The sequence below is a fragment of the Dicentrarchus labrax genome, unplaced genomic scaffold (assembly GCF_905237075.1).
Source record: "Dicentrarchus labrax unplaced genomic scaffold, dlabrax2021, whole genome shotgun sequence".
Taxonomy (NCBI): Eukaryota; Metazoa; Chordata; class Actinopteri; family Moronidae; genus Dicentrarchus; species Dicentrarchus labrax.
Genome location: NW_026136714.1, coordinates 19930556 through 19955937, shown reverse-complemented (window position 1 = coordinate 19955937; position 25382 = coordinate 19930556). Strand labels below are relative to the sequence as shown.

General features: G+C 38.1%; 1 protein-coding gene across 8 annotated transcripts in view; it reads left to right on the top strand.

Moving 5' to 3' along the window:
• The window catches only part of LOC127375976 (protein unc-13 homolog B-like), a 59622-nt gene that overhangs the window by 13026 nt on the left and 21214 nt on the right, over window positions 1-25382 (top strand). For 3 of the 8 annotated variants that reach the window (XM_051422428.1, XM_051422424.1, XM_051422426.1), the window contains exons 10-20: window positions 9021-9089; window positions 9613-9702; window positions 10429-10569; window positions 11672-11931; window positions 12899-12984; window positions 15528-15654; window positions 16254-16350; window positions 19157-19300; window positions 22195-22272; window positions 22629-22706; window positions 24208-24228. In XM_051422428.1, coding sequence (XP_051278388.1) covers window positions 9021-9089; window positions 9613-9702; window positions 10429-10569; window positions 11672-11931; window positions 12899-12984; window positions 15528-15654; window positions 16254-16350; window positions 19157-19300; window positions 22195-22272; window positions 22629-22706; window positions 24208-24228 — 1191 coding nt within the window. Of the gene's footprint in view, window positions 1-9020; window positions 9090-9612; window positions 9703-10428; window positions 10570-11671; window positions 11932-12898; window positions 12985-15527; window positions 15655-16253; window positions 16351-19156; window positions 19301-22194; window positions 22273-22628; window positions 22707-24207; window positions 24229-24582; window positions 24622-25168; window positions 25202-25341; window positions 25357-25382 lie in introns of all 8 variants that reach the window. The other 5 variants (XM_051422429.1, XM_051422427.1, XM_051422425.1 and 2 more) reach the window with 3 other exon arrangements.

The following is a 25382-nucleotide window of genomic DNA, read 5'->3' as shown; positions in this document are numbered from 1 at the left end:
CTATACACATTTATCCTAAACTTAAACATCTCAAATTTTAAATCAGTTCAAAACTGCTGGTCTTTAGTTGGAGGTCTAATACTCCAATGGTAAAAATGTGTAGCTCATCATTAGATGATTTTATCACTGATATAAGTTAAAGATATAACATTATGGTCAGCAAACTCAAGTTAACAGTGCCTCATTATTGCATGTTATCCATAGACTGTATAATTAAAAACAGACGTAGTCTCCGTGACGTCACACATTGGTTTCTGATGAGCCGTCGTGAAGCTCAAAGTGTGGTGGCTCTGGCTGTCACCATCTTGGAAGTCCTCACCCTGCCAGCTCCCAGTTAATCCAAAAATGTGCAAATACATGGAGCGTGGATGGAGCTGAGGTGGGCTGAATGAAGCCTGGTTACTGAAAACAGCTGCCTGTGATGGCACCCTCCTGTCACTCAAAGAGGCCATACCCTTAATAATGCATAACTTCAAGCCTTGATATAATTTAAATGGTTCAGTTGTTGCGAACGGAGAAAGCTATCCCCCCCATCCCGCTTTCTGTACCAGGCTGTAATAGTTATTTCTGTTGTGGCCGTTGGAGGATTTTTTGTTACTTATATGTTGGTTGTGTTGCCTGCTGCTTGATGTTACCAAAAAATGCTTTATTAATGTGTGGGGAAAAATACAAAAAAGAGGCAAACTGATAAAAAAATACAAGATAACATAGTAAAAGTGTAAAAATCTTAACATCAGTTTGCTAAACATGCTTGCAGACCAGTAATGTTAGCCAGCTACGGTTAACAAAACCAAAAGTTCTATTATCTAATTGTCAGTCTACAATTAAAAGGGTATGGACTGAAGGCCAAACAAGACTGTTTTCTGTACTGTACTGTACTCAGTGGAATGCCTACTGAAGACAGCCTCAACATTGCAACATTTTTCAAGTATCTATATTTTTCTAGCTCTGTAACTGCCACATAGACAATTCTTGTCATCTGTCTTGATGTCAGTGCAACTACATGTGACATGCTCCTGCAATTTGTACTGCAGGGAAACAACAGTTAGAGAATACTGGACCAAATATTGTCTATAACTAAAGTAACTAGAGTTATTGGCTCTGTTCTCTGTTTCTGTATTCACTGCATCCTTTGTCAGTCATAACAGATTTTTTAGACACTGCTGATTTAATTCTGATGAAGCCTAGGAAATGGGATATTCACAACAGCAATCAGTCCTAAAAATAAGCACATATATTGGTTGCACCAAATTACAGGTCAAAACAGTGACAGTGACATATGATTGTTTGTCTTCCGGGAGCAATGTAAATACATAACAACGTTAAGATATTGAGGGAATGTTAAGAAAACATTTTATGTTATCTCTTTATTTAATGAATTTTTACTTTTAAGATGCTTTTACCAAAACAGTCACCACAAAATGCTCTTTTCTTCTTGATATATATATGATATATTTAGGATTGTACAAATAGCTTTTAGTCACTGCAATGACACTGACTTAATTTCCCTGCAAGCGCTATGAAGAGTTGTACTCAAGTTTATCGATTTTCTGGCTTAAAACAGAGACCACACCCACCAAAAAGAGTGGAAATGCATGGTAAAACACATATATCAACATACAGAGGGAAGCTTGACTGATTTTTAATCTTTTTCAGGTAAGAACTGTCTGAATGAGCCTTAAAGCTACAGTTCGACCTAAAGTAGGCGTCTTCCCACAGAAGGTGAACCGGGTTGTCTGTAATACTTTGTAAAGCGGTTGCTTCACGTAGAGATCCATGAGAATGACCTGTACAGAGCCGGGAGGTGCTGTTCCTTTCTGCTGCTAATAATCGTCCTCATTAAAATCAAAATGTGTTTTCACTGTGGGGCCTTTGGACCGGCTCTGAACCTTGCGGTAGCCCACATTTGGCACGCGGGCCCCACAAGAGCCACCGACGGGGGGGACAATGACAGCTAGAGGCCGAGCTTAATGACTCCTGGGATCTTTGCCAATAGTGCCAACTTGAGTTCTGCTAGTGGTTGCACTCAGACTCCGGTGATATACGACTGCAGGCAGCGTGTTCTTGCTTTAATGGGTCAGGGGATGCAGACTTTTACTCTCACCATTGGCTACAACTGTGTGGGTCTGTTTCTGGGTTTCCAGCTTGGTAATAAGCCCTGCTGCTGGATAGGTGGATACATTTATTTGTCTCACTGAATTTAGGCATTTTCTATCTGGGTAATTCATTTGTTTTAATTAAGCTATTCTTTCTTTTCCTGTTTGATCATCGAGAACAGTAACACTCCAGTGACTTGACAGTAATTAATTCATGACTCAGCTTGAATTAATGTATGAATCGATGCATGACATATCATACACTCTAGAGTAGGGTACCAACACTAATTAATGACAAATTGACTATTAGCTAATGTTTTGGCTTCAGACATGAAAATTAATTATTCCAAACTGACTATGCTTTAATACATTGATTAACCTGTGAGCGCTAAACCATTACTTACTACTAGGGAAAGTAAGTTTATTTATATAGCACCTTTCAACAACAAGGGAATTTGAAATGCTTTACATTAAACATAAAAAGGCGTGAAGGTAAAAGAGTTAAATCAAATAAAGCGATAAAAATAATCTAATGGTGTTAAAATTAAATGATAAGTAATAAAATAGAACAAAATATATCTCTACTAAGGTGAGCTGATGTTAGAGTTGCATCAATCAAGTAGCACAACTTTCAAAGCTCTTAACTCCTCCCAACTCACTAATATGGCATTGGTTGAAACTGACACAGTAACCAAGATCAGCATTAGCTAGTTAGCTGCATTTCAGACAAAGATTATTGGGACTTAAAACATATTCCATCACTAACTATGTGTACTATTGTTGATATTATAGTATAATAATTTTGGTGCATCTCTTATTCAGCACTATTATATGTGTAATTTAGTTACTCAAAACTAATATAATTAAATTCAAGAACAAGTAAAAATATCAAAATGGACTAGTGCTCGAAGGTGCCTACCATTCCAGTTGCGGCCTTATTCCTAATATGAAGATAATTTATTGTTGACTGTTGTTGAATCCTGAGTGGATCCGGTTCAACCAGAGCTAATTTGGTCTAATTTAAATAGTAATGTTTTTATATTGAAATTATGGTTTGTCTCTGATCAGAGGTATTTTGTAACTTTACAAATCATTTGTCTTTTCTCTTATGATTTCTTATTTTTGGTTACAGAAAGAACAATATACAGGCAGCAGGGACGTTGTTTTTTTTACCATCTGTTTGGCCACACTATCTGTCTCTTTTCATTTGTTGGAGCTTTTTTTCTTGTCTCTCTTTCTTCCCTCTCTAGTGCAGCTGTGCTTCCTCCCAGACAGACCAATCGAAACTCACACACTTTATTTCCCTCCTTCTTTTTTTTTCTGTTTCTTCATTACTTTTTTTGCTTAAACGTTGAGCCAAGCCAATGTCCAATGTCCAATTCAATGTGCCTGTTGCCATGGCAATAAGGTGATTTCCTTATTTGTGAAACTTCACTTCAGCCTTTCCTTCCCTTTCTGTCTCTCCCTGTCCTCCTCTGGCCTGCCCTGTAAAAGATGCCATTATGTCAATCTCTTCTTCCTCGCTTCTGCTCTTCATAATTCATCTGTGAAATCACGTCATCAGCTGACAGTTTTAGTAACACTGTCTGTTATGTAGTACAGGTGGGCGGGTGTGTTTATATGCATGCAGACTGTGTGTGTGTGTGTGTGTGTGTGTGTGTGTGTGTGTGTGTGTGTATGTCTGCACCTCTCTGTTTCCTTGAGAGGGAAGCTGTTGCCCACAATGAATTTTGCCATTGGGAACAAACATTATTCACTTTTGGGTTGTTTTTTTTACCATAAATTCCCTTCCCAGGGAATAGTTTTTGAGCAAGTACAGTGTGCTCCTTTTCAGTTAAGCCCATTATCTGTTATACACTTTCACACCTGAGAGCTCCCTAGTTGTCAGCCACAGGCAATACTAGTGAAGCTACTGTGAATTGTTGCTCAACTTTTCTCAAGCTGCTTATCTGAAAAATAAAATCTCAGCAGCAAAAAAAGCTATCTTAGAGTTCTTTGAATGCTCCCTGATCGTGAACACAATTATTTTTAATACAATATTGAAAGTGTACTTTCTGTAGCAGAGCAGGTCATGGGATGACTCGATTTTTTTTTTGTGTATTATCACAAGATATTTTTTTTTTATGATAATACCAAAACCCAGATTTGCAGTGCCTATTTTACTTTCTAATCTTTGCTCAATTTGTACTTTCATGACTTGAATTGTGACTACACCTGAGTGGGAGAAGAGGTAGAGTAGTAGTGGGTGTCAATAATGACTAAGCAGCTCAGTGCAATTTTTCTATAAAGAATTGAGCTGAGATTTACACTTGTGCTGCCTACCTGCAGTATTTAGGAGGATCTATTGACAGAAATGGATTATGATATTCATAGGTATGTTTTCATTAGTGGACAATCACCTGAAAAAATGAGTTTTTGGTTCTTGCACTTAATAAGGTGAGAATAGTTCCTGAATGTAGAGGGAAATGAGAATATATAACAATCAGGATTTTAACAAGATGCTGGACATCAGTGTTTTGTGTTAATGTTGTCTATAGTCAATTTTCAATATTTAATATCTTTACATTTTTAAGTTTTCATTACAGAAATGTGGAAATATGTTACTCACATTTTTAAGCTCTCCAATTAAAAACATACAATTTGTATATGAAGTTTAACATCTTTAAAAGATTAACCTTTCTATTATTATTCTATAAATAAAACTCTCTCGTAAGGTCCAACAACAGCTATGTTTTCATTAGTATAAAATAACCTTAAAATAAGAATTCTTGTGTTGTCGTTACCTTGGAATGAGCCATTTTTATCTGCAGACGTTGCAGGCGGCCTTCTGGGGGGTCCACCATGTTGAACCGCCATGTTTCTACAGTAGCCCAGAATGGAACACTTGCTCTACAAAGGGCATTTTTTCAAGGTTTTCACAGCCCCTGTGAGTCAAGGGGTTTCAATTAGCTGCAATCTCCAACTTCACCTCAAGGTGCCACTTAATCCCTATACACTGGTCCTCTAAAATACAACTAGGTCACATTTTATTTTATGGGTCACACAGTATAATTTTCTCATAGACAGGAAGTGAGAAATAAAATGAATTTCTCAATGATGTATTACAAATACTCAGGATTATGTATTACTTTTCATTATAGGGAAAACAGACAAAATTTAACTGGTACACTTTAATTAATTCGCATTCATTGCTCGCGTAACCTCTTTTAGTCAGTGCATGCCAGTTCAGCTGAAAAGTAAAGTTTATAATAAGACATTAATGATTACTTGGGTTTACTGTAAATGGATATCTTTCATTAGGATTTTTGTGGTATTTAAAAAAACATTGTCTCTATTTTCCCTTTAATTAGTACATAAATACATTATGCTTTACAGGAAACCTCTTATAAGATTAATAAGAAATTACAAGACTTGGCTAATGAAGGGTGGCGTGTTTTGTTACATGTTTCTGTTGTCCTTAATTTTCATCTAAAATCAAGTCATCAGAGCGGACACAGACACACACTGAAGGAGAACTGGGACTGTGTCTCAAAGCTAAATTATTTGTCACTAAATTCTATTTTGCTCCTCGGCATACTTATTGAATTGTTTCCTGCTTTGGGCATCATTGCCTCCAGGACCAGAGCAAGACATGCTGTTTCCTCCCAAAATAATGTATGGCCTTGTGCCTTCATCAGCTTGTTTAAGGTAGCTTTTATTAGCTTGTGTGATTCTGCACCTGCTCCACAAGGAGTTTGGTGTTGAAACCAGCTTGGTTACATCAGTTGTAACCAAGCACCAAGTTTCAGATTGAGGGAGAACATATGTTTTGGCTCTAACAAATAAATTAACTAATTAGTAATACATAAAAGAAAAAAGAATGAATGCCAGTAATAGTTAATGATTTTGCCATATTAAAATCCTCAAAATACACAAAAAGTCTTCTTAAGTAATGAAAACTCTGATTGCAGTTTTTAATACAAAAAAAGCTCCAAAACTTCAGCTCCAAATGATCATTTCTATTTTCCCCTTCAAGCCACTTAACTTAATTGTGATGTGAAACCTTTAGGCTTGTAATATTAATTATTCCCAATTAAAAAAGACATTTATCACATGATGAATGATGAATTGAAACATATGCCAAATGTTTTATGGTCACATAAATTGTGTCACAGCAGCAGAGGACAGGGATGATTATGCACCTCGGGATGAGAATCACTGCTGTAGACCTGTAGGGAGTAACCTGTCCCTCACTGTATGGAGAGCAGGTAACAAGGAGAATGGAGCCAATTACAATTATTATTGCTACTGTGTGTGTGTGTGTGTGTGTGTGTGTGTGTGTGTGTGTGTGTGTGTGTGTGTGTGTGTGTGTGTCTGAAGAAGAGGAAGGCCTTGCTTTAGGGAAGGACAATGTGACAACGTGTGAGGTTTTAAAGGTGCAAACTGATCGGTTATCCTTGTCTTTCTGCCTTTTTAGGTCAGGTGTGTGTGTGTGTGTGTGTGTGTGTGTGTGTGTGTGTGTGTGTGTGTGTGTGTGTGTGTGTGTGTGTGTGCGTGTGTGTGTAGGTGTGTGTTTGTGTTTTCCTGGGCTATGAAGGTTAAGGTTAAGGCTTGGTTTTAGAGATGAGGTTAAGGTGTAAGGGTAACCTTATTAAACTGATTGATATTGACTGATCCAAATCAAATACATTTTCTTCATCAAAATCCTTATAAAACTTTGTGTGTTTTGATGTCAGTTACAAGTCTGCCAACTCAGTTTTCTTAGCACTACAGTAACCCCTTGCCTCATGTTGCCTTTCATTAAAATGGTCTGAAATTGTTCCATACAGTTTTAAAATTTTGGGAAAAGAAAGCTCTGGTTCTAGATCAGTAATTGGTATCGACAACTCGAGACATGAGTTGAGGTTTCTGATGGATATCACAGAGAAAAAGTTGGAAAGGTGCATTCCTAAAAAAACTGTACAGTAACTGATTTCCTAAAACAGCTACTATACTCAGCTTAGTATTTACAGCAGCAAGATGGTGTGTGTGGGATTTAGTCAAAAGGTTTGTGCACTCATGGCATTGAAGGATCACTTTGTGACAGATACCCAGTGCACACGTGTTTGGACCACAATGAAGCTCTAAAACTTCCGGGGGTTTGATAAACCCACACAATAAAAACAGACAGAATATTACCAGTCTTATCCTCCTAGATTAGAGTTGAGCTTGGGAATGTAGTTGTGCAAGTTGGTGTTAGGAGATTTCTCTCTCCCTCTCCCTCTCTCTCTAACTCTCATAAGTCACATAGCTATAACACCCTGTGTCTCTGCTTTCTCTTCCATAATTACTAACTGTTTGCATTGTTCCTTCCACCATGGGACGCACAGATAGACACAAACAAAACAAGAGTTGAAAGAGTCTTTCAAGACTTGATTAGGATTTGGCAATTGTTTTATTGCTCTTTAGTGCCAGTTAATGTTGGCTGTTGTTCATACTTTCATCCAAAGATAAAAATGAAGGGAAACCCTTTCCAATATACTAACAATGCGCATGCAAATTGCTATGCAACCATGAGTGTCTACTTTTCCAGTGAAGTAAAAGATTGAAGTGTGAACTTTTCTACTGTTATACAGTCAACTGCACCAGTTTTGGATTTACCTGTGTTTTTACCTATTAGATAAATGTGTTTATAGTGCAATTTTTTGCAAACTATTGAGTGACTTTTGTCTTTATTTCCAGTGAGGCTGGAAACCCTGCATCCCTTTCTTCCTCCTCCTCATTCCCTGTGTCAGACAAAACTCATTTTGTCTCTTTAGTTTGTCAGCCATGTCGTGACTCCCACTACGCCAGAGAACTCTCTCTGTCTCTCGATTTCTGTTTGCTTTCTTGGCATGACATGCAAATGTATTTGTGTTGCCAAAACATATTAAGGGAAGTAGTGGATGAATTACAAAAATAGGCTATGGGGATACCGCTGTTGGCTGTAGCTCAGGTGGTAGAGCTGGTTGGCCATTGATCATAGGATGGTTCAGTCCCCAGCTTCTTCTGTCCATGTGTCTCCATGTCTTTAAGCTAAACCCTTAATTGTTTCCAAATGAGCAGGCCCTGCATGTGAGTGTAGAAGTCACCGCACAAAAGCATCAGTTTATATGAATATAACATAAAGAATTGTGAAAAGATTAAAGGTTTATTTCTTGTAATTTCTTGTCCTGGTTGGTTTGTCGATGCCTATGGTTACTGTACTTAAATAATAGTTTAAGTTGTTGTTTACAGTGTAGCCATACAAACTGAAACGGTTGATTGTGTTAATAAAGATTCATTCTCTTAATAAACAAGACTAAAGACAGTCAACAACGTCATGCAGCTCCTTAATACTGAACTCAGTATGTGAACTTATCTTGTCTGTATTCTTGAGGCCTTACAAACCTGTTGAGTCCATAAAACATTTGCAAAGCCAATTTTTTGCTCAGTGGGTTATATGACATTGACAGCAGGATGTGAATTGTGGCACCTGCTTGCCGGAATACAAATAACTTTGGGCACTCTTTGGCAGAGCAAGGGAAAAGGTTTAAAAATGTAAGAAAGAAAGACTAATTTATTTATACATGTTTGTTTAAATACAGGGTTATCATCAGGGTGTCATTGAAGGGCTGCACAACACAAAAAGAAGCTTTTCATCATCAATAAGGGTCATAAAGTGCAGGACTGTTTTTCCAAACTTAAACATACTCATGTTTATCTAATGGTCTTACATTTTGGACATGTGTAGTAAAAATGTTTCTCCATTTGGATATACTTCCCAGACAACACATTTCTTTCTTGTTAGTATCCATCCAAAGACACTCACACACAGTCGGTCAGACTCATGCTGCAAATTGCTCATATCTGTCTCCTCCACACTGTCTGAATAAGTTCAAGAATCTGAGCAAAACCTTTGTGCTCTTTCTTTTCTCTTTCCAACAGAGAGATCGTTTTGTGAAGCTCCTGGATCAGCTGCATAACTCTCTGCGTATCGACCTCTCCATGTACAGAGTAAGTTTCTGCTCTGCTGGTGTTGCTGCTTTTATTGTTGACTTTGCCACATACAGATCTATAGCTTCAGTCCATCCCAGTGCATGCAAGTTTGCCCCCATTCTTTCACAAAAAAAAGGATGTGATGGGAAGGCACAGTATAAATCTGAATACAACAAGCCAGCATAAACTATGAGCATAAAATACTTTCTTCTTAGCTCCTCAGATGTTGTTTATTTGTCTGTCTCTTAAGTTTATTCTGCAGGGTTTTCATATAGTTTATGTCAGGATGATGTGTCTCTGTGTTTTTTTCTTTATTATTTTATATTTATAACTGTTGTAATCAGTTATACAGAGATTAATTAAAAGATGAGTAAATTGGGAGCTCTATATGATGAACATTAAAAATGCAAACAACCAATATAATAGCAAAAAAAGTAGTCCAAAAAGGTAAATAAACATTGCTATTCAAAGAAACAAATAGTTAATTGAATTGTTTAAGAAGTGTGTATTTGTGTGCGTGTGTGTGTGTGTTTGTCTGCAGAACAACTTCCCAGCCAGCAGCAAGGCCCGCCTCCATGATCTCAAGTCAACAGTGGATCTTCTCACCAGCATCACCTTCTTCAGAATGAAGGTAGAAACTAAATATCAGCTTAATTATCACCAAATCACCAAAAGAACACTCTAAAGTCATAGACTTGTATTACATAAGCTAAGTCTCCACTCACATGTCCACATACCCCAAAATTTGAAGTATTTTTTGTAGATTTTTGTGCTTTTCATAGGGGTCGAGCACACACAGAGTTGAGCTGCAGTGTTGTAGGATTGATTGCAGCCACTGACTAATGTGTCTCACAGAGTGAGCTTGTGCTGTCGAGTTCAGGTCTGTTATAGGAAGATTGATTCCAGAGGAAAGATCCACGACCTTTCCTCTGTCCTCCACTGTGTGTGTGTTATTGAGTACATGTATCAATGCGTGCAGGTTTTAAATCTCACTTTTGCCTCAATTTGTCCAATTATTTCTGTTTATATTATTTCCACTGATGTATTTGTAATGCACCTTGTGATTATTTATATAATGTGTAAAAGCCATATGACTTTTATGTGCTTTTTCATGGTTCTCTGATATTTGAGAGAAAGTTTATAACTTACTGGCAAAAATAAATCCGTAAATAAAACTCTCATATGGTGAACTCAAAAATATTTGGTAATCACAGCTTCTTGAAAAAAATGATTCAATAATGTTTGAATAATGTTAATGTATGTGTAACATTTACTATGTGGTATATGAATGGATGAATGTCTGCGTGTTTCTGTAAATTATATTTAACTTGTCTTCCCAATGTCTGGTCTTATGCAGGTCTTGGAGCTGCCGAGTCCTCCAAGGGCCGCCAACGTGGTGCGGGACTGCGTCAAGGCCTGCCTGAACTCCACCTACGAGTACATCTTCAACAACTGTCTGGAGCTCTTTAACCGCCAGTTCCAGCCTGCCGTCCAACCAGTGAGACCATTGACACGTTTTGGGCTTAAATACTCTGTAAAAATGGGCCAGAAAGAAAATATCGCAATTCACGATTTTATTTCTTACCATGGGAATTTAATGTAATTTCGCTGATTCCTACACAATACTGGAGTGTTGAGGTCAGAGACTGCTGCAGAAAAGCCTGATAGAAATAGTCAAGGACACTAGCACGGAACTGTTCTACAGGGTGAAACAGATGCAGCTATTGGTGTTTTTGCACTATTTTGATGTTCTCTGTGTGAGAACTATAGTTTGGTCCTGCCTCAGCAATGGTATTTTGAATATAGCACCGAGGCTGTAGTCAACTTCAATAATCAGAGGCAACTTTACACAAAGTCACCTTCACATTTTTAGGGCCAGTGCGAGCACATTCATATAGTATACTCTGTATAAATCTATTAATAGTATGCTATTGTTAGCATGCTCACAGTTAGACATTTAACATGCAGTCTTGGCAGGATGCTATGTTTGCACATTTTGTATCACCCTTTTCACATTACACTCTCATGCTGCAAACTATGAGCCACTAACTGACCTAAATCAATTATACGGTACTGGAGTAGTTCTTTAACTTTGTCCATTTTAGAGAATAAATCATGAAAAAAACGGAACTGAATCAGAAACCTGTTGCTTCACGTCATTCAGTTGCTCATATTAATTTCAGTACATACAGCATTAATTGGTGCACTAATTAACTCCATCAGCCAGAGAATTGTTTTCACAACACTGAATATTTTTAACTGTGCCCAGAAAGAGTCATGTCTAAATGTGTCTAAACTCATTAAACCAGTCTCTGTTTAGTATAAATTAACAACACTTTGCATAATAATGAAGAGCCAGAAAAAAACCTTTCAATACAGTGGAGGAATAATATTGTAATTAAATTATTCAGTGTAGATCATTCATTGAAATCACAACTGTTGAGCACTAAAAGTTGTTTTTGTTCTGTGCTGCCACCCATTTCATAACAACATGTTTCTTTTTGCGTTGCTGGACATCTGGTTTTGGATTTAACTTCTCATAGGTGTATAAACAAATCATGTTTGGCAACAAAATTCTTACATCTTTTCATCCTCTGCAGCCTGAGCCAGAGAAGAAGAAGAAGGAGAAGAAGAAGAAAAAGGAAAAAGCAGAAGGAGAGGAAGAGGATGACGACGAAGAGGAAGACGATGAAGAGGAAGAGGAGGAGGAGGAGGAGGAGGAGGAGGAGAAAAAAGAAGAGAACCAGCAGGAGGAGCAGGGCCCAAGCATCCAGAATCTGGACTTTTGGCCTAAACTCATCACGCTCATCGTCTCCATCATTGAGGAGGACAAGAACTCCTACACACCCATCATTAACCAGTCAGTACTGAGTTTTGTTTTGTAGGTCTGCGATGAGGGAAAATCCCTTATTATGCCATAGTTAATAAAAATCCAAATCCACTAATTGAGAAAAATGTGTTTACCACAGCATCATAATGCCACATATAAGCAGTACACATGGACATTTTTGGTTGGCTTTGCCTTTTTTTGTGTATACTGTATTAGTATTACAGGTTACAATGAATAAAAAGTTTCAGTGACATTAATGTTTAAAACAGTAATTTGCATTTAGTGACTGGAACTTAGTGCGTGGGCAATGGTCTCAGGTCGCAGTTTAAAAATGATGATTCAAAGTTGCTTCTAAAATCGTTGGAATATTTGCTGTTTTTTAAACCTTCAAACATTTATTTGATGTTATTTAGGATTTTGTGACAGAAAGTAGATTATTAGTGTCATATTATTTAAACTTGTTCCTGCAGGTTGTTTCCCTTTAATGACGTTACTGCTGTAGACACAGCAGTAAGCTGATAAAATATTGGCTCACTAAATATTAATATCAAGTTTTTTTCGTTACTTTCATTCTGAGAAAACCCCAAGTTACTGTGTTTGTGTTTGTGTTTGTGTGTCTTCTGCTTGATCATATGTTTGTGTATATCCATCTTCCTTAAGGATGCTCAGGTCATGTGTTTACGTGTAATCCTACTTATGATCATTCACACATAAAGCAACCCGTGGCAAGTTAAATACAAAGCACAATAGAAAGCCTGGACCTATCCAGTCGCCTCTCCGCTAGCTATGCTAAATGTATGCTAATGTTATGCAAATATATTCTCTTTGTGATTATTTTTACAATTATTAGTTGAATACATTTCATTATGATTGTACCTGTATGATTATATGTGACAATTAAACTTGAATATTAACATAGAGACATAACCACGTGCAGAGTAACTAATACTTTTACTGTTTGTCTTGTCCTGAACTCCGACTTCTTCCTCCCTTTCAGGTTTCCTCAGGAACTCAATGTGGGTAGAGTCAGCGCTGAGGTCATGTGGATGCTGTTTGCTCAGGACATGAAATATGCCCTGGAGGGTAAGATTGTGTGTGTCTGTGGACAGTATGTGTGTGTATCTGTGTGTGTAAGAGAGAGTAACAACCCAGACAATGTTTTTTTCCCCATCAACACTCTTTGTTTTATTTGCCATCATCTCTTCCAGTTTTGCATAAAATTGACCACTACCGCTGGAACAATGGTGAGATTATAGACAATCATGATGCAGCTGATGACAAGATACAGTCAGAAGATTCAGTAGTGGAACAGTTGCTGTATTGTTGCCTGTATGTGCTAGATCACAGATTAGACTTAGAGAACCATAGTTATTGTCTGAGAACCAACCTGGGAACCGGTCATGGTTATGGAGTCCAAAAAAGTACATTTTGATCAAACTTCTTTGGAAAGCAGACTCTCGTATGGGTCATCACAAACCTAAAATAATATTTAAAATGCTATAAAACATGTGCCCAGATATGGTGCCACAATAAATACTGTTATAGTGACAGTCATTCCAGGTCATGTGAGTCCTGGTAGAAGCAGATATAATAGTTTCTAACATTATGAGAAACTGTCTATACCATAAATGATTTGATGACTGAGGCTCTCCACATTGTACTTTTTAGATAAATGCATGTGTGTTTTCAAGCGTGAGAGCCATTGCCATCAGACGGCTTTGACACTTGAAAGTCCCTCTGTCTCATTTGAAACCTGCTTAGTTACTCAATATTCTGTCCTCTGACTGTGTCTCATATTAGGCTTATAGAAACTGTAGAATCTATAGTATCCTGAAACATTGTCTGCCACTCTGAGGCCTGCAAAACCTTAACACTGTAGAATGTGTTTGTAGTGAAAATGTCAAGTCTGCTTATAAGAAAACACAAGCACCCGTAGAGATGCTGATTTTGACAGCATACTGTCCAAAAGTTTTTTATTTTGTGTTCAAATCAGAAATTTGATAGCTGTGTACTCCTTCAGGAGAGCCATTTCTAGACTTTCTTATCTCTGTGTCTAGTCTACCTTCCAGCTCCCCTAGTAATGTGTTATTATTTTTCCTTCTTTAAAGCCATTCTCGTTTCACTCATTGCTTTATCACATTTGCTTGTTTTTTCTGAACTCTCACTGGTTTGTCTTGTAATTCTGTCGCCATCTCAGCTCCCACCACATTTTGCATCCGCAAAGTTGATTTCTATGCTGGTAAGACTGTGTATGTGTGTGTGTGTGTGTGTGTGTATATATATATATATTTGCAATTAGTCATTTATAGCAGAGATTCCCAACCTGTTTTGCACCGTACAACGGGAGGGAAGGTCTCCTATGAGACTTTTTGTTGGTTGCACACATTTGTTTATAATTAAATGGGTGAGCATGAAAACAAAACTAGAAAACTTATTTTGTCTAAATTTCATTGCGGTGGCTTGCAATATCAGTTACCTTGTTTACTGGTGACCTGCTTCACTGAAAATCAGTAAATAACTGTAGGATGTAGGAATGAGGAAAAATGCAGCACAGACTGATGCACCAATTTTAAGGTAATTACAGCTTGCCGTAGCCTATGAAATTACATTATTATATTTTTCGTTTTTTAAAACTTGCATATGTTTCCTTGCAGGTTGGGAACCTCTGATATATAGGAACGTTTGGTTTGTTCATGAGAAAATGGATGTATACTTTCTTGCTTTTGACATTATTTTTAATGATATGTTGTTAAAGACATTAAGTATCAATTACAAATACTGACATCTTTCCATAATATAAGACCATTTTAGAACTACAGAAATATTTTAATAAAACAAGTACATTGGTGCACTGTGGCAGTGACTCCTCCACCACTTGCTACTGTTTGTTTGTAATATTGGAGTTATCACATAATCGGATCCCAAAATGAAATCAGACTTGGTCTGTAGGATTGCTCTCATTCCTCCTTTCATTTGTTTGTTTCCTGGTTCATGTGACACAAACAACACTGAATGGATTTTGATGAAAGTTTGGGTGAAGAATCTAACCACAGTGTTGAAGCTTTTTTTAAGTACAACCAGCCCAAGCAAATCACTTTGTTACTGTCCTGCAGGAGTGCTTTATTTGTCTGACTCTCTGGCAAGTTCAAGGAACTTTTAGATCTTTTTTTATCATTGTTGTTCCCCTCAATGAATTTAAGAGGACATACTCTATTTGTTCATTTGATTATTGGTCTATCCATCTGTTACCTTTGATATGTTATGTAATGCTTTCTAGAATGTAGTTGAATGGATGAATGATGCACCTCAGTCCTATGGTCTGAAGTTCTGCTCTGTATCTGAAGTGTCAGTTTGATGAAAACTGAGGAAATGTCTGACCCAAATTAGGATGTGATCTGTTCATTTTTGGGAAGCAACATGTGCATAGATGGTTATGATGCTCTTTCTGATTCTCAGCTCACTACCTTTCACGAAGAATTTACAGCACTAAAGATTTCACCAGGAGACTGTAACCATACAACTGCTGTCACACACTTCCAGAGATAAATTGTGGTGGTGCTTATGTTTATATCTTTGTGTTTCTCTGTGTGTGCGTGTTTGTGTGTGGTTGTCATTTTTTTTTACAGAACATGAGAAGCATAAGCTCTGTAAGACTGCTGACTACATGAACCTGCACTTCAAGGTCAAGTGGCTTTACAACGAGTATGTTAAGGACCTGCCCGCCTTCGCAGACACTGTGCCTGAGTACCCTGCGTAAGACACACACACACACACACACACACACACACACACACACACACACACACACACACACACACACACACACACACACACACACTTTATACTTATTATCTCACTCTTTCCCTGTCTCCTCCAGACAAAGGGGAGCTCATCTTGATTGATCATTTCTCCCTTTCCAATGAGATTTTGCCAGTTGTTACATTCACAATAAAAGACACACACACGTCCACACATTCAAAGCACTCCTCACTGGGTTTGGACACTAGAAATATGGATGACAGAGTAATGGCAATAATAATATTGTGATTTAATTGATGCAGCAATGAGACAATGAGATAATCAACAAATAAAAAGAACAACAATGTGACAAATTCAGTAAGATATGAAACAAATGGACACAGATAAGACATAATAGAACAGGATAATTAATAAAGTTTTTTTTAAGATTTTAGAAGGTTTTGAAAAAGGGATTTATAAGATGTTTTTGAATCTAAAGCTGTAACAACATCTGGTTTATGTTTTGTCAAAGTAACAATTTTAATAGACGACTCAACTTTATGGTTCATCAAAGAGAAGGTTATTAACAAAACTTTGATTTGTTATTGTTCCAGATGGTTTCTCCAGTTTGTCCTGGCCTGGCTGGCAGAGAACGAGGAAGTGTCAATGGAGTTCATGCATGGGGCTTTGGAGAGAGACAAGAGAGAAGGGGTGAGTCAACAAAATGAAGGCTTGTGGTCAGGAAAACAATTACGCCACCATAAAGTTTTGAGCTCTGCATGCATTTATCCATCATTATTTAAAGCTCAGATAGGTTTTTTGTCTAAAGTCTTTCACAATTTTAAAAAAGGATAAAAAGTTATTTGAAAAAATCCAAGTGAAAAACATATTTCAGAAAGTGCTTTTTGCAAAACAGACTGTGACAGTTTATTGGGTGTCTAAACAGTGAGATGAACCATTATGCTTTCTCGTCTTGTGATAATGTTCAGCATCTTGCAGTTCCTAGGCAACACACCACAGCTGTCAATTATTTGTGTTTACTTGTATGCCAGCAAAATAAACAATACTAATGGCAGGGGCTCAAAAATATAGTAATACAAGCTGAATAAATCTATAAACTCACTATAATTTGGGGGATGTAAACAGGAAGTAAAATGTTGCAGTGGAGTTATTTAGATAGCTGTGGGCTTTTACATTATGGCAAATTTACACCATAAAAAGTATGCCAACATAGCTATAAGCTGTTTGTGTTTGGAATGTACCCATGGATGTACAGATGACCCTTATTGGAGGATTTTTATGTAAAACTTAAAAACATGATGATTCTCAAGCACCGGAAAATATCAGGACACAAATGTAAAAGATTACATAAAAGCAATTTTGCTGCTATTAATTAACACTGTTAAATATTAAACTCCTCTGCCACAATTCCTGTTGCTCATGAGAAACTGATAAAACTGGTTTGTTTTCACATAAAACCTACTTAGTTTAACAGCAGTACCAAAGCTAGTATCATATAGCAACTATTTCCTGATTATTAGTTGTTGCTTCCAGGAGTTGAAAGCGTTTCCTTTTTTTAGTTATTGATCGTAGAAAAAAAATGCGCTAAAAATGATAGCTTTCAGTGCTGACATTCACAACAGAATGAAAGACAGCTTCAGCCTTGTGACCTTTTGTTCCCCGGCGCTTTGAAGGATGCTTCAATTCATTTAGGTGTAGCAGAGTTCTGCTTTTGGTCAACCAGTCCCAGTTTACTTGACTGATGGGCAAGTGTTGTCTGTTGACCTCTTGATGGCTGCACTTCATCTTCAGGGAACACTTTTGTTGCTCTGGGTGTTTTTTGAGAGGCTTGTGGGTCAGGGCCAGCACTGAGCACTTTGACTGTTGGAAGTATAATTTTAAAGCTCTCCAAATGTTTTTATTGGTCATTAGAGAAGTCACACTTTTCACTGTACAGTGGGCACACAAGCTGATCTGTGTCTCCATCACTAAGGGCGCTTTCAGACCTTCCTCAAAGTGGGTAAGGACGGGGGGATGCTTGTTTTTTATTTTCTTCATGGCCCGTAGATGGTGGCACTCTCTTCAGGCTTGCTCACATGGCTTTGTGAAGGCTTATCAGACACCAAAACACTTCACAGTTTACAGCCATGTCAGACACAAGATGTATATAAGGCGGACCTCCACCGATACACATTCAACCTGCGTTGATATGAGTTTATGAGCCTGTTTGTCACCGTTAGTACAGAATCCAGTCTGCAGTGCACTTCATACACCTAACTCAGGGGTAGGCAACCTGTGGCTCCGGAGCAGCATGCAGCTCTTTGGCTCCTCTCCAATGGCTCCTTGTGGCTTTGAAAAATTTTTTGGAAGTGACATTTTCATGTATCATTGTTATCGGGATTCTTACTTTCTCATATTGTAAAAATCGGTAAAATATTAAAATGTAAAAAAATGTGCGTCATACATTACATCCTGACCTGGACAATATATATTTTGACGAGATTCCTAATCCAAAAAAGAAAGAAAATATAATGCATGGACAGATTTGTTTGCTTTCACCACCAAGACAAGTTGCTGACCACTGACTTAACTAATAAACCAGAGAACTGTAGAGTAACATTGCGCTTAGAACGTTTTTGCATCATGTCTACACTTCTGTCCATGCTCGCACACACTCCCTCTATCTCTTTCTCTCTTTTTTAAACGAGTGCAGTATGTTTAAAGTTAAAGTTGTTGGAGATAAGTAAGCGAACTCACATAAAAATGAATAAATAAATGTCTAATACGTACATCGTTGATGTGAGTGTAGCAGCAGACTCGAGTCGATTATCTGTATATTGGCTAATAGAGAATACGCTATATTATGTTACTCAGCATACATATCTACCTCTTTACTCTCTTAAGTAGCCTGATGGCACAACTCTTTAACTCCATTAGTTTAAAATTAGTTTTTATTGAGGAAATGTTAAGTGCTTATCGGCCCCCTTTGGCTCTTAAAGAAACAGTTATGGATCCATACACTGTAGGTTTCTAAGAGTAAGAGAGACAGACCACAGGATACATCAGCAGGACGCAGTCACTTGGGAAATATGTGGCATGGTTCTTTTGACTACCACAAACTACCACACCAAGCCTCTGGGCACCATTTACCATTTCCATTTGCAATTTAGCTGATGAATTTATCAGCAGGAGCATGATATGTGCAACAGTTCAATAATCCCTCTATTGCCAGACCAGGACCAACATTTCAAGTGAATGATAATGATTGTAATGGTCCGACTGCCCTGAAATCTGTGGAGTAATTACACAAGAACAGATACAGTAGCTAGGAAAAGAGAAAGAGTGGAGTTACTGTTTGATTACAGGAAAGTAGAGAAGGAGAGGATGTATGAGTCAGTAAGGAGGAACAGTAATTTTTGAAGAAGCAGACTGATAATGGAGAGAGACTTTGCTGTTTTGATTAAAAAAGGAGACCACTAGTGCTCTAACATTTGTCTTCTTGTCCCTCCGCCTGCAGTTCCAGCAGACTTCTGAGCACGCTCTTTTCTCCAGCTCGGTGGTGGACATCTTCACTCAGCTCAATCAGAGCTTTGAGATCATCAAGAAACTGGACTGCCCCGACCCCACTGTGGTAGGCCATTACAACCGACGCTTCGCCAAGGTGAGATGCAGGCTGCTACACAAACATGAACATAAGCAGACGCACATATACATTAAAAAAGCTGTAAAAAAGCTGTGCTCTCTCTTGCAAAAAAGTGCTGTTGGTAGATCAGGTCATATATTCTCTATTGAATCTAGTGGTATGTACATTATCCATGCAGATAGTTTTGGTTATATTTGGCCGTTTCTTCAGATGAATGTTTGAATGTCTTTTTGACATTGGAAACTGTTGTTATTGGGATTATTTCTTGGGTATAAAGTGAACTTTTCCCAGTGAGGTAGTTTGTCCACAGGTTCCCACCTGGTAACATGAGTTCAGTAAACTTTCACCTTCTCTAGACATTCTTTTTAGATGATTAGAGGGAAGGTTTTCAGACGTTCAGCCAGTGTTTGTAAGTTTGAGCTTTACTAACTTTCTTGTGTGTCGGAGACAAAGTTACAATTCCTTCATTCATTCCTGCATAAACATACTGGTTGCTTAATAAGAGTGGGTTGAGTGGGTTTTTCATAATTCCCATTCATCACTGAGGCACAGATGAGTCACATCAGAAATGCTTCCTGGTGTGCTTTAAATTGTGAGTCATCTTAAGAGCTTTACCACTCAACTCTTCCTTATTCGACCCATTTTGAGATATTGACTGATGAGTTTCAGGTATTTGTTTGCAAAATGTATACAGTGTAATGTTTTGTGTTTTGTTATTGAACCTTTATCATATTTTTTTCTCAAAATTTAATTGCAGTTGCTTTTAGGCATGGCCATTAAATCTAACAAACCTTTCTCTGTAGAAGAATTGTGTGCACTTATATTTGTGTGTGTGGGTGGTGTTATGGCTCGATCAATATAGGACTCATTAAATAAAGAATGGCTAATGTAAGACATCACTCTGAGCTGTCCAGCTCCCTGTCCCCAACCCTTGACTCCCTTTTCATTTTCTGCCACTCAACTCATGCTAATCTCTCTCTCTCGCTCTCTCTTTCTCTCTCTCTACCTTTTCATCTCTTCCCTGTCTTAGGTTTAGTTTGTCTACCATCCTTTTGTCTTAATCCTCAATGGACTCGCCATCTTGTCTTTTCTTTGTCCTCAGAGTTTTTTCCATCCAAACTTGCCCTATTTCTATCTTCTATTCATATATCGTCCATTCTTTCTCTTTTTTGCCTCTTTATCGCCTCTTTGTCACCCTGCAGTTCCTTATTCTTTGTATATCTTGCCTTTTCTCCTCTTTCTCTGCTGGCTCCAGGCCAGCACAGTTATAGTTCATTTTGGAAAAGTGTTACATGACAGTATAGACCAAGACAGCAGCAGAAAAGGGTAAAATACAGCAAGAGGAAACCAAGCAATGCAGGCAGCTATCAGGCCACATGTTTAATGCATGAGTGTAAGAGGGCATCTGGCTGACTCAGCGGAAAGAAGGGAAATCTCTCACAGTGAGCCCAAGACGCTGTGAGGCAATAAGCACAGTTCTTGTCATGTTGACCAATAAATTAACTCACTGAATTATTTCAGTACCCTGTGGAGTTTTTATTGTAAACAAACATAACAAACATTCATCGTTTCTCCCCATAGGGCATTGTGTTTATCCTTAAGGCCTAACAAACATGACAGATGGATTTCCTTCTTTACATTTGCAACTACTTTTTTGGAATGTTTTGAAACCTGCATTTTTTTTATTGGTGCAGTGGATCAATGCACAGTACATCACTGCAACCAGCTCTAAATCTGTATAAAGCTGTGGGACATCATATAGTAACCATGTCTTTCATTTGATAACTATGGGCAGGAAGATGTTTGCCTTCTAAACTGGCAACTCAGTATCAAATTTGATACAAAGAGTGAAAAGTAAAGCAGTGAAGGGTTTTGGATGAGTTTTATTCTCCTGGCAACAAGAACAGTGCTTTGTTTAAATAAGATAACAGAATTGGCTTGTTGCGTGTGAGAGCTTATAGCCACCATGGCTGAATAAGCTAAGAAGACTAGAGAAGAACTGATGATCAAGAGAGATCCAATGAAAAACATGTCCCTTGAGTGCCGCCTACAGTCTGTGATTGGCAGGAGGGTCATTTCAAAAACAAGAATTAGCACATAACACCTAATAGATGTTGCCAAATCAGTGAACACATAAAGCTCAGTGCTTTCTGTGATCAGGCAGCATTACTGTGGTACCAACCTGTCACTTTGTCACTCCCAACAAATCCAGTTTTATCCCTTGTAACTCTCTAGCTAAACATACTGGATTTGGCTACCAAAAGACTAATTTGTTTGATTTGCGTAGGCCCTTTGCATACTTTGGTAGAAGTTACTAAGTTAGATATTTTGTAAAAGAGGGGTTTTAATCAGTTTTCAAAAATATCCATATACATGTAGACAAAACATCAGGCATCAAACATTCAAGTCCTAAGAGTCAGACATGCCTTGCCCAGCCACATCGCAACTTACATATTTCATTATTAGGCCTAGACTTTTTATTGCCTTTATTTGATAGAACAGCTGAAGAGTGACAGGAAAGTGTGGAGGGGAGACGACATGCCGCTGCAGTAAGGACTCAGCCTTACTACATGGGGCACACACTCAAGCAAGTGAGCTACCAGGGCATGCACCCTGGACTTACCCCAAAGGACTTGAGATGTGACTTGAGACTGATGTTGTAACAAACCATTTGATTACGGACATCTTCCCTTACAACAAACACCTTTGCCTACAGCTTTTAGCAAAAAGACAGAGACGCACATTTTCAGTCATCACAGAGTGAATATTTGACTCCTCCTCAGTTCAAACAGCAGTGTCCTGACCTGACCAGACAAATCAAACTGAAGGAGTAAACACCAGTGTTCAGATTCACTACTTCAGAAGTTCCCACAGTAAACATGTCCTACGTGTGTGTTATCTTGTTTCCACAGACGATCACCAAAGTGCTGCTGCAGTACTGTGCCCTGCTGTCCAAGAGCTTTCCCTCCTACTGTGAGAAGGAGAAGATAGTGAGTACTGCTGCGTCACCACTCTGCTACCAAACCACTTCACTCTTGAGCTCATCTCTGATTTAAAGAGAGACCAAGCACTTTGAAAGCTAGTGCAGTCTCTGTGGAGTGGATTAATATTTTAGTTGCTGCTGCCCACTTTCGTAACTCTTTAACCTCTATCTCTGTTGTTTTCTCTTTATCTGGCTCTTTCATCTTCCTGTCATCTCCTTTTTTCCTTTACTGACTCATTCATTTGTATTTTTACTTTCTTTGACTTTATTGACTTTTCCTTCTATACTTGACTTTCTGTCTCCCTCATTGCGTTTTCTCTTGTCCACTTGCACCTGTTGTCTCCCTCATCTATCTTCCTGCAGCCCTGTGTGCTGATGAACAACATCCAGCAGATGAGGGTCCTGTTGGAGAAGATGTTTGAGTCAATGGGAGCAAAACAGGTGAGCATTAACAGATGTACACACGCACACACACACACACACACACACCTAACACTTGACCTGCACCTTTGGTTTTTAATCATCTGCCACTGAGACGAGAGTTTTGCATTTCAACCTGCTGCCACTGATTTCACTAATGAGGTCTTTCTCTGCGGTTCAAGTCCAAATATTGAAATATATACTGAAATAAATGTGTTTTGGGGTTCTTTACAGTACAAGACTGAAAACTTCCATTTTTCACTGTAATATTCTTATTCACAAGGTGTTTTAACATGGCTTTCCCCATCAAACTTGTAGGAAATTGTGTTGTGAAGACAAAACAGGGTAGTTTAACGTGGGTGACTCAGACAAACTCGGGTTGACCAGAAAGATTTTACCAGCCCGGAGTATATTTTGAAAAGTGAGACTTCAGTCTGTTCAAACTGTATTCAAGCAATGGCAAATGGAGCAATGTATGGCAAAGATGTTGCCTCTGCAGAGATCATAAAAGACAAAGATTTAACAATATGTATAATAGAGCAAAATGCACTGATTTGGAAATCAGTTTGGGAAACTAGTGTTTTTCTACATTGTCGTTGTCACTGTGTATGTTTTGGTTTTCACCCCTACACCTAACAAATGAAAGGAAACAGATCTTAGAGGCTGCACACAAAAAAATCATGCATTGTTGGAAGTAAAATATGGAGTTAAATCACACATTTTTTTCTCTGCCGATCGCATGCCAGAGATGGCTTTCCAGAGGCATCCACGCCATAGACAGTTCTTATTAAATGGTGCTGAGAAAAGCTCCAGCCAAATATCTCACAGACAGGAAACAGATTAAGATTCTTGTCAGCCCTTTTTGTCCTGGTAGTATTGGTATGTTCCAGACAAACCTATTTGGGTCAACTCATCGTCCTTCAGGTGTGACCTAATTACTGTAATGGAACCATTTTATCTGTATTTGGGTTCATTGGCTGCTACCAGGAGAAGAAGCAGACTTTATATGCATGCAGGTATCTTTTTGATCTGTGTCTTTGTGGACTTATATTTGTCAGTTGACATATTTCAAAGCTTTAAAAGAAGAACATAACTTTAAAGAAGAAAAATAAGAATAATGGGGTTTTGTAACCTTTCATGTGCAAATGTGGAAAACATAACTAAAATGCAGTTGAGAGCACTATATTTTGTGTGGGAATAAATAAACAGCACTGTATGTATTTGTATGTACTTATGAGTTCCCTATCTCCTATTTCTCCTGCGACATTCACATCACTATTCAGTCTAGCTTGAATGTAAAATAACCTTGCTGATATATTTTTAGAATATCAATTGTGGAGAAAGCTCAATATTAATAGCTCATGTTGTTTTAGTCATTTGTTTGCAGATGAAGGTGCAAAAGGTACAGCAGGTGTTCAGAAACAAAGTGAAACTTTAATGTGTGCATTTGCATACAAAGGCAGCAAGTTCATTTAATTTAACATGAGATTGAGTGTGTGCGTGTGTGTCTTTCTCTCTACAGTTAACTGCTGAGGAGGAGAGGGTATGTCTAGGTTTCTTTTTTGCCCTCGCTCCCCTTTCCTGTGTTGCTCCTGGCACACAAACATCCAAAATGAACAAGTTCATTAAAGCAAAAACCCACCCTGAACTTCTTGCCAACTGTCAAACCTCTTTTTACCCAGTAGTATGCGTGTCTATTTTTAGGTTGACCCCAATTTACTGATAAACAAGAGACCAACTCTTTATCCTCCTCCTTATCCTCCTCCTCTTCTCCCTCTTCCTACCTAGACTCCAAGTTTCACTCCCAGAAATAGACATTGGTTTTTATTTTCAGCCTAATATAATGTATGTAAAAAAACACTGTGCTTTTTACTGCGGTGCTGCTTCTTTCCAAAAGCTTGAGAACGAGGAGGAACCTGAGGAGTTTGATGAGGAGGTGGGTCAGCAACCTCATACCTCCTTGTTCTGTTTGGATAAAATTACTTTTTAGTGTTTTTATACTGGTTGTCACACACAGGTGTACCTAATAACATGGATCATGGCTGTTGTCCAGTTGGGCCCTTATTGTGTATGTTGTCTGCCAGCATGTTATTGGCTACACCTGTGTTTTTCCTGCTATGACCAAATGTCCAGACATTTGCACATGATTGCCTAAAATATAACTTTATGCTGTCACATTAAGATTTTGCTTTTATTGTACTTTAAGAGCCCTAGCCTATAAAACACAGCCCCAAAACAAAAATACACAGAAGCATGAGAACAGGGGTGTCCCTGCTGGAGGTTTTGCTTGTGGCTAGTAGAATTATAATTTTCATAAATTAGTGTCTCATTTAGTGTTTCAGTGGACACCGGAATAATCTGAGACCGACTCTAAGACCGAATCTTAGACTGTCTCCTTTTCTTTACATTTTTTATAATCACATTTTCTTTGTCCTACATTTTATATCATTTGTTTGTTTTTATTTCCGTACCATCTCCACCAGGCCATCAGTGACAATGAAGGGGAGGATGACATGGTGGGTAGGCTGCATCAGCAAAAGCTGCCAATAAAAAAAACAAAAGTCACTTTCATTTTTTTTCTAATTCGTCTTGTCTTTATATTTTAAAATAATTGTCATTTGTTTGGGGGGATTGGGTACATTTTTATGGCTACCAGTCAGAGGAGTCTAAGGTGAGAGGGTGCATTGTAGGTCATTC